Genomic DNA, 10405 nt, shown 5'->3' on the forward strand with positions numbered 1-10405 from the left:
AAAAGATTAATATCAGTTTATTTTTATATACCAAATAGTAACAAAAGACATAAGCATAAAAGATCAGGCAACACGGTTGGAGGACATTCTGATTTGAATGACACACATCCAGTTGCACTCTTTCCTTCAGAAAACACATTATATCTGCAAACACACTCAGTGTCACAAGTGAAAACACGACACAGATGTGGAAAAAAATGACCATAAATGTTCCGTTCACAGTATTATAAAACACACATAACAATTCAGAGGAGCCTATGATTGTCAGTGTTGAATGCTTCGTAGTAACAGACTGTTAGACAGTCAGCTTCCTGATTAGTACTGCAAAACGACTGCAACTGCTCTGTTTTTCTGCCGTCTGAGGTAAGTTGAGTTTTAACAGAATACTGCACAGTTAAATGGTAAAAGGACAGAACTTATATTGCGCTTTTCCAGTAGTACCAACCACTGAAAGAACTTTACACTAGAGCCACATTCCCCCAATTGCATTCGCAAACATTCATACACCAACACACAGATCGGTAGGCAACTTAAGGTTAAGTGCCTTGCCCAGGAGCACATCGACAAGTGTCTGGAAGAAGTTGGAATTGAACCCATAGCTTTCAGCTTGCAGAACCTTCTACTGAGCCACAGTCGCCTCTAACATTTGAGTTGGACCCTTAACACCCACACCAATAATTATTAAATATTACGGATCATCTGTAAGAAATTGTAAGTTTGAGGTGTTTTCAGATCGTCTTCTTTATTTTTATGAAAAATAAATTAATAGCAATCATGATAATGATGGATGGATGATGGATGGATGGATGGATGGATGGATGGATGGATGGAATAATGGATGGATGGATCACACAAATCAAGCTAAATTCTCTTAAATACCACACCAGTTGCACCACATAACTGCTAAAAAAACAATACATAAATAGGCTGAGACAATTTCTTTTGCCTTTCCTATGCATAAAGTAAAAGCAAAAGGAATTGCTAATTCAATATTAGAACCATGTTTGACACAGCTTAGAGTATTGCACTTACTGAAGCAGAGGTGCAGGACATATATGACTCCTCAGTTCTTGGGTTACTTTCGCTGTTTGAGGATCACTGGTGAACAAAAAACAATCTAAATCATACTACATTACAAAATATTAGACAATACGTCCACTGTCGCTATAAAACAAAGTGCAGACAAAGTAGAAAAACATTTTGATGAAAAAAGAAGTACTGAATGGCATCCATTAACGCTACACATAGGTAGAGATAAAACGATAAAAATTTATGGCCAATTTCCAGTCTCTGGTTTTTGTAAAGCTTTGACCTGCAGTTACAGGTTTTAACCAATTATGATTGCTATTTTAGAACTGTAACAAAAGAATATATACTAACAGCATTTAAAACTAATTAGTTAGACGTCCTGCTTAATAAATTATTTATATTGACTTTACTAATACTTTAAAAACAAAGAAAATATGATTGCCGAGATGACAATTTAAACAGCCTTAGCATCTTATATTTGAGATAGGCATGGTAAACGCTGGCTATCCATACTAAAAAGTTAGTCTCTGTGAATATTCTAGAGGATGTAGATCCTAACATTAATTCTAAGTTTTCCAAATAGCTGCTGACTTCTTCAACGCCAGTATGTCCCATAACAGATAGAGGTTAAAAGCTCAAAAGCATAACACAGAGCACTTTTCCTGTACTTTATTCAGACTCCCTGTTATCTGTTTTAAGTCTGAGTGAACCATAGACATGCTTTGACATCTCTTAGAAAATACTGTTTACTTCAAAACCTCTAATATCTCTCTGCTTCCTCAAACTTTATGTTTGAACATCTCATTGATACTGAAAATAGTGAACACTTTTTCCCCATGTAACATCATTCTCACTAAGGGTGGTGTTGTCAGGGCAACCTGTTAACACTTATGTATGATGCATTCTCTAGTCAGAAAGAAAATCTGTTTTTGTTTTGTTTCTGGCTGGCCTGTCATAGTTTATGAACTCTGACCAACAGCCACTTTCTTGATCTATCTCTACAATATGTCTAAGTAGAGCAATGCCACTAAAATATGGTATTGAACATACAACCACAAAATGGACAAAAATGCAAACTTTTAAATCTGAATCAGTCATCTACCTGTTGGGTCTATGACATATTTAGAAAGTGAATACGTGAATGCTAATCTTAGAGCTCACAGCAACACATCACAGTTTGACTAACACAGACAAACCTCCTGATTTCAAACAATAGCTCAGCCTCGTGACAATTTAAATTCCCTTACCATGAAGCAAAACCCCACAACCTAAAAATAAAAAGAACATTTCCTTTAAGGCTAAATGTTTTTTTTCAGTAGCCTTCTTTTTGAAGTCCTTCTCTATGCATAAGGTAAAACTAAAAGGTTTCACTAATAAAATTAGCACCATATGGAAAATATGCATGTCTATGCAAGGCAAAATTATAAATTATGATCACAAGTTGCTTCTCTTGTACTTCACTACCCATTAAACAAATTTTGCATTGAGGGAAGCATCACATTTATTAAATCATCTAATCTTGGTCACAATGCTGATTTATAAGAAGATAATAAATCTTGTCCAGAGACATCTTCCTTTCCATTCGATGAGGGTAATATCGTTGAAGCATATAATGGCGGATGTTCCTTGAACAACAAAACACCGTAGTGCCTTATTGCTAATAGTTTCCATATTGGCCCTGAAATTGGGAAGAAAAAAAGATAATAATGAAAATATTGGAATCTTTGGGGGGGCTATGTTGTCTTTTTTTCAGTGAGAATGGAAAAAAAGTGTGTTTGTTAATGTATGTAAAATACATTTTACCTGGGTCTGAACATTATGAAATGAGGTGAATTTCATAAAACATCAAGTCCTATCATGTATATTAGATATGCCTGTGTCACTTATAGTGTGGCTCCAATTTCTGAAGCGCGTAAATATCTGAATTAAGGCTGTAATGTATAGTGTGCTACTGTGTTAGGCCAAAGGAAAGACTTACTCATGGGTAAAAGATCTATACCCAATTTGTGAGAGTCCCCAAATGTTGAAACAATTATTAGCAGAAATATTTAGAAGCTAAATTAATAAAAAAATGGGTTGGACTGCTCTCCTGTTGGAGCTACTTTAAACATTCGACATGCCAAGGTGAATGAATTTTTATCAGTCCAGAGTAAGATTCATTATTATCTGCATAACGTCACATGTAAATAATGAATTTTTAGGGAATAATATTTTTGGAATAATAATACTGGGTCATTGCTGCAACATTTCACAAGGCAATAATTAAGGTATAGATTCTATTTTTTTGACCTGTCCAAAAATCTGTGTCAGACACCTGTGGAAATGAAAGTGATTAGAACACCTGAATTCAAGGTTTTGGATAGGCAAGCGAAGAGTTTTAAGAATGTAATCATAAATTATCTTATCATAAATGTTTGTTTTTATTTTTGTACCTGTTCATAGGTGTAGGCCCTTTGAGTTTGTGCTCCGGCGCCTCCTTGGGAAGAGCGATAGGATCCATACTGTTGGCTCTGACTCTGCTGATACTGAGAAAACTGGGATGATCCTCCCTGACTAGGACCTGTAATACATATTAGGCTCATATAACCTTTTTCTTTCCTGGACCTGTGTTTATGTTTGACTAAATACTAAGAGCACAACACTGTAGGAGAAATTCTCACCGTATCCTTGTGGGTGCCCGCTGTAGCCCTGCTGAGAGGAGTACTGCTGTTGGTTGAAAGGCTGCTGCTGCTGGCCAGAGCTTTGTTGATACGAGGTCTGCTGTTGTCTGTACTGAGAGTTACCTGGAGGAACACACGCCAGGAACTCTTGCTCATTTATAAATTCTCATAAAAATTTTGCTTAGAGGTACACAAAGGAACTGAGGTGTAGACTGACGGGTACTTACATATAATAATGAAAAAAACATAAACAGTTTGGTTTAAGGTTACCTCCTTCATAGTAATGTGAAGACTCATCGAACGACCTGTCGTAGCCTTGTTCCCCATATGAAGCCTGCTGATATGCGTATTCCCCAGGACCTGTGGAGAACATGATTCAGCACATGCCAAATCTGCTCAGCTGAAACAAAAGCTACTTGCACACATAAAATAAAAATCTTCCTAATCTTAACTGAAGGACATAATGAATGTATATAGCAACAAATTAAAACCAGAAAATTTTTTTTAAGGGACTAGGGTGCCACAGTCCAACAAATTAATAATTGGGTAATGTAATATTTATATGTTTGATGGAAGAAAAAAACTGTAATATATAAATTAAATGAATAAAATCCAGATTAGTTTTGAGTTTGATGGGACTGTAAAATAACTAAATGAAAAGAAAAATAATATATAAATGATACATAATCAATGAAAATGTTAACAAATGATTTTCATATTTATTTGAATATCTATTTTATAAATTATTTAAGCATTTCAATAATTATAAATACATCTACAGTATTTATTTAATATACAATTTTATAAAAATGTGACTTCTATGAATTACAACATATATAAATAATAATTTAACAAACAATTTATTTGATTGTCGCTCGTTTGACCCTCAATATTTTTCAAGATTTCTCATCTTAAAAATGAACACAGACAAAAAAACTGCATGGAGTTTGCACTTCTGCAACGCGAAGGAACTGCAATGGTTGAATACTGAGATTTCGGCACACCAAAGGGGTCAGTATGGACACAGACACGCTGATTTACAAAAAAGGCAAAGGTTGATTAGTAAATTTGGCTCAGGTTTGAGAAGTTGTGCTGGAAGGGAATAGTATGAATTGTAGTGTGTTTTTTTTTTGTGTTTCAGAGCTGTACATGAAGTTAATGAATGGGAATTTTTACCATCAGCGTAATACTGCTGGTTTATGGGCTCGGTGGAGCTCTGAGTGTGTCCATACTGCTCTCCGTAGAACTCGTCTTGTCCCATGAAGTGTTGTGCAGATCCTGTAAAACAGCCAACACGACCCTTGATTAAAACTTTTGGACCAATAGGCCACAGAGATGGACAATAAAAGAGTGTTTATAAAAACATATTATCATTTTTATACTCATGTCTGCATAGTTGGGAATTATTTCTATTAGAAAAATAATATTTAATGTCTATGTTTTGCCATTTGTTTGATATTGACCTCGGGCTACGCCTTCTCTAAGGTGACTCACTCACACACTAAACCAAAGTGATTTTTTACTGTAAATGACGCAAGGCTTTGAGTTTTTCTGTTTATGTTTTTTAAAATCATCTTCTACAAATAATCATAAACAAAAAGGCTGTTATCAGGAAAATTATTATTTCTACTAGGTGATGGTATGCAGAAACTCCAGATTCCACTTCTTACATGATAGAAAACCAGCAAAGTAAAGAGGGAATGTAACAAAAAACAAACCCAAGCAGAACCAACTCTCCTCATTATACATGTCTGGCCAAGCCATACCATAAAAAATATATTTCCATCTGAACTACCAGCAGCAATTGTAGAACAGTCTCAAAAGAACATAACAGCACATGATTAACAATGTTATTAAAGGGCTTGAACGCAGAACTTTGCCCAGTCATGTAAAGATAGTAACATGCCAGAGTAGATGAGGATCTATACAATGAACTGTTTGCCTGTAATGTAAACTCCATATATTTTATCTACTGCTAGAACGCATTTCAAATGAGCTCACAGGATGGAGTAGGGCTAGAATTAGTAACATGCTGACACAGCAAGGTGAGTGATTTACAGAGACAGGAACCCATTGTGACAGAAGCGAGACACCACCAGTCTGAAGGCAGGAAATCTGGAATCTAAAAATTTGCTCAATCTGTTCCTGTACTTTTATATTACTGATCAGCTGCTTCCAGAGAGGAAAGTACAGTTCAGACATTTCAGTACATTTTTGAGGAAATTCCTTTTCTCAGGTGCTGTTCAGCATTTGTAATCTCATACACTCATCAAGTAACAGAGTTTTAGAACTTGGATGCTTGCTATTACACTCTGTTGGTTTCACTCACACAAACAATTATATAGTGAATTGCAAAAAGATTTATACTACTTCTGTCACATTACAACCAGAAACTTCACTGAATTTTATTAGAATTTTTTGTGGAGCACCAACGCCATATACGCTATATATATATATATATACTTACCACTTTTCCCTATCACTTCAAAATCCCAGTATAATACACTAACATTTGTGGTTGTAACATGACAAAATGTGAAGAGTCAGGATGTATGAATGCTTTTGAAAAGCACTGTGACAACAGATTTTAATTCATGTTTATATTAAAACCCATTTCAGATGAGCTTGCTTAGCTGGGTACCATCACAAATTACAATAACAACACCCCCCCACCCATACCTTGCTGAGAGGAGCGATAGGATCCCAAGGGCCTCTGGGGCATCATGCTATTTCCTTGATTGGTCTGTCCCATCATACCCATTGCCTGCTGTCCCTGATAGTGCTGTACCCCTGAATGGGCTGAGGAGTAATGTGGAGGAGCAGATTGGTGGTGCATCACGGAGACTGGGAAGGAGGTAACGGGGTAATCTCAAACATTAAAGTCAGTCCAGAAACTAATATTCATGAGACAGTATTCTCTGACCTTACTCTGGCACAAACGCAAGGAAAAACTAATTCAAATTGACTTTCATCGCATGCCAAACACAGGAAATGTGCAAAAAGGGTCCACAGCAGTCAGGCAAAGTAGAATCTCTTAGAATAGATTATTTTATGTAGTGGTTTACATGAAAACAAAGCGGGGAAACGTGCGTATAAACAGAAATCCAGTACAAATACACAGACATTTGGAGAAAGATAGGATGTATCTCAAGTTAAGTAGTCAAAGATCAACAAGGCATAAACCTGAAGCAAAAATAAGAAATTAGGAGGCAGAATACATCTGAGATGAACTGAATGTGGAGGGAGCAGAAGTTCTGACAGAAGTTATGTATCTGTCTTGAACAAGAAAAGGTTTGACATAAAAAATATTTAAAATAGAATTACTTATAAACAGCATAATTTGCATCTTACTGACAACAACAACAGATCGGAGTTAGAAATTATGGTATCTGGGTGCTACATTTATGAGGTAAATTATAGACTAATGACTGAGCTTCGTTTTCCTGGCTCACCTTGGCTCGAATGCATGTTGAGGTTGCTGTGGGAGGAGGAGCAAGATGAGGGCGTGGAGGAAGAAGAGGAGGAGGAACCAAAACCAGGCCCGGGGCCCTGGATCAGGCTACGCTGAGAAGCAAGTGTGACCTGACTGTAGCCGGGCATCGAGCTACTGTGGCTGCTGGTGGAGGGAACAGCCAACTGCATGTGACCTGACTGCATGGGCGCATGGCTGGGGCCTAATGACACACACACAGTCAGCTAAGACCAGTGCACATTCACATGTGATGCCATGCCATGGTAATCAGAGTACCACATTCAGTTCATCCTAACAGAAAGCTCAGGATGGGTGCAAAATAGTAAGGATGGTTGATTATGACAGTAAGATTAATCAGAGATGGAAATAAAGCAGAAATCTATAAAGCCACAAAAAAATTGCCCATAAGCTGAATATAAAACTATAGATGTCTAAAAGAATTCAGGTAATTAACATGCACGGATGCTGACAGGAAGTAGCTACTTGCAGTGCAGTCAGGATTAGATGAGCACACAACAGGTAAAGAGACGAAACACACAATGAAAACAGCATGTTTTTTTGCCACGTCTGTGTATATCAAGGGAACTGCTTTGTGGCTGGACATTTTACTGTAAAATCCACACTTTTGACCAACCATTGCTCATTTGGCTCTGCATCATGGATGCGGGGGGCAGTCCTGGTCCCATGCTGTCACTGAGGTTGCTTGGTGCATGTCCCCCACTCTGGCTCATTCTTCCAGAATCCATGGAGATATTGGAACTAGGAGGCTAAAAATGAACAGAAATACCACCTAACTTTATTCCACTGACTTGTTTCATTTGTCATGCCTTTTTTGACTCATGGACTGATGCACCATTGGTGCACTATAGGATTGATCAACTCTGTTGCATGCTCTTAGAAACCGCATGGCAGGCAGACTTACAGCTGGTAGTAGTGACTGCATGTTCTGATTAGAATCAGCTATTGTGGCCAAGTAAACAAGATTCCTGTGCAGGATCTGTTGATACCTGGAAAATTGGACATTTTGCTGAAATTTGCATGATCTCTGCAAGGCTTTGGACTATTTTAAAAAACAACAACAAAAATCACTTACTGTGTGCACTCAGCTGTCTTGCCTTTGCTTTGGTAATCCATAATACACTGTATTAAATGATGGTTTTCATCCAACATCTGTGGGAGACACAAAGCAACCTCAATCCATATCTAGCATTTAAAGTGCTTGGAAATTTGAACGCTAAATGGCATTTTTCTTGGACCAAGCCATTGAGGAAGCTATTGCTGGCATTACCCATGTTAACCTCTTTTTTTCATTCTATAGATAGTACTGATGGTTCAGTGCTTTTCTGTGATAATTTCTATCGTAGATAAAACTACTAACAGAGCTGCTGCTGTAGTGCTGCCATTAACGTTGTGTACTCCTATTGTCTTTATCATAGAAAGTACTCCTGAATAAGAGCTCATGTTTTTTTCTTATTCTGCTCTATCCTCTCATATCCGTAAGTCACTCACACTGAGGCAGTTTCTGCTGGAAGTTACTTTATATAAAACAAAGTTGCTCCTTTCTTATGTCGCCACATGCTTGCTACGTATGACAGACTGCACAAAGTCAAAGACTCAATGCAATTATCTGGCCACACTGGCCATGTGTTTTTTCTTAAGAGTAGCGATTGCTGCTAAGTCAGTGACTTAGTGGAATCAGCTGGGCTTCCTTTGACTTCCTTCGTCATATAATGACTAATGTCATTATATGATCAATTGACTTTGATTTTGCTGCATCATAATTAGAATAAAATTGCCCTGTTATTGGATTTGATTGTGACTTTGTGGTTGGATTATACAAGTGCATCTCAGTAAATTTTAATATTGTGTTAAACTTTTTTTTTTTTTTTTTTCGCATTGATATTGCTTAAAACCGCAAAAGAAAACCAAAAAATCTCTTTCTCAAAAAAATTACAATAGTACAGCTTGAGTTGTTTTTTTTAAACCACACTTTTTCCTTCCACTCAACTTTCCATAAACATGCATGGAAAAAGCACAAACAGTCATATTACAAAAAATGCAGTACGTGCTTCTTTTAAACATCCTTTTCCCTTTCACTCAACTCTCAATAAATATGCTTGGATACAGCTCTCGTTATGGAGCCAGCTTCTTATTAAGCTGCTAGAAATTACTGTAGCAATGCCCTCCTTGAGAAGTCAGGCAATCTTCTCCATGATTGTGTAGCCATAACATGTTCATGGCATAGCATTTCTGTCTTGAGACTCCTTCTTTTATAGGTCTTTATAATATTCTGGTTTTCTGGTTTTAATTTTTTTAAATGCACCTGTGTAATGAACTGAATTCATATGAACTGAATTGGATTTTATGGCAGCCTATGAATTGCAGCTCACGGTAAAGTATCGCTTAGGTTGACATCGGTTGTAATTTTGTTCTACATACATTAACTGAGTTGAAAATGTAATTCAGTAAACACCGTTGTCCTGGATTCTCATTCTTGGATGGGTCACTTATTTATTTTCACCTTTTTAATTGATGGTGGAGACAAATGCAGATTTAGGGATTATATATAAAACAATTTGTAGCTATAGGGTTCAGGTAAGGATAAACAGCAGCATGGGTGAGGTATGCCCATGTTGCTCTTCAGATATACTTTCGACCAAATTATTATTCACCAATTTATCGTTTCTCCTCTATTTATTTTTCCAAGTTTTTTTTTAACTTAAACAAAAATGTCTCATAGAAAATATACTTTCTATTATCAAATTCTACAAATTCAGTCCTGTTATTTTATTTATTTTTTTTTACAGCTGAAGCTGAATTCTGAGTATTAGCGCTGGTCAGACAGCAGAAGTGAGACGGACAGCATCAAGGCAGCAGGTATCCAGCCGGAGCAGAGCGCTGTTATCGACCTCACCGTGAGGGCTTTGTTTGGTTCGCACCTTCAGCGGACAGTAACGTTACAACATCGCTACCAGTTGCCATTTCATTGATATTCACATCAGGCTATACTTTATCAGAGGTGAACCACTCACATCCTCATCCACAGGCACATTTAACCGTAAATGACGCGACGCTTTGAGTTTTTCCTATTTATTTATTTACCTTTTGGATGGTTTGCTGTGTCACCTCGCCTTTACTCCTGGGACGCGCCGATGAAAACGCCACAGACATGTTGTCATATGGGAAATAAAAGCGCTCCTTTTATTCTAATATTTATTATCTAGAGCGCAGCCTTCTATTTGGC

The 10405-nt window shown here is 37.1% G+C and overlaps 1 protein-coding gene across 2 annotated transcripts; it reads right to left on the reverse strand.

Moving 5' to 3' along the window:
* Positions 1-10405, reverse strand: LOC124862528 (calcium-responsive transactivator-like). 2 transcript variants are annotated; one of them, XM_047356535.1, is made up of 11 exons: positions 10264-10405; positions 8255-8331; positions 8084-8168; positions 7796-7928; positions 7142-7363; positions 6369-6533; positions 4866-4967; positions 3960-4049; positions 3690-3812; positions 3462-3589; positions 1-2707 (listed from the first exon to the last, which is right to left on the reverse strand). In XM_047356535.1, exons 1-11 carry the CDS (start codon positions 10330-10332, stop codon positions 2687-2689), a joined length of 1215 nt encoding a protein of 404 aa, XP_047212491.1. In that variant the 5' UTR covers positions 10333-10405; the 3' UTR covers positions 1-2686. The 2 variants fall into 2 exon arrangements, with proteins under 2 accessions (XP_047212491.1, XP_047212562.1); XM_047356606.1 differs by lacking the exon at positions 7142-7363.

The sequence above is a fragment of the Girardinichthys multiradiatus genome, chromosome 1, assembly GCF_021462225.1.
Source record: "Girardinichthys multiradiatus isolate DD_20200921_A chromosome 1, DD_fGirMul_XY1, whole genome shotgun sequence".
NCBI lineage: Eukaryota > Metazoa > Chordata > Actinopteri > Cyprinodontiformes > Goodeidae > Girardinichthys > Girardinichthys multiradiatus.

Excerpts from the sequence above, each read along its gene's own strand:
- LOC124862528 (XM_047356535.1), bottom strand. The coding sequence starts at position 10,332 with ATGTCTGTGGCGTTTTCATCGGCGCGTCCCAGGAGTAAAGGCGAGGTG. Across the intron at positions 3,590-3,689 it reads CGGGCACCCACAAGGATACG|GTCCTAGTCAGGGAGGATCA; the intron begins GTGAGAATTTCT and ends TATGTATTACAG. Across the intron at positions 2,708-3,461 it reads GGGCCTACACCTATGAACAG|GGCCAATATGGAAACTATTA; the intron begins GTACAAAAATAA and ends TCCCAATTTCAG.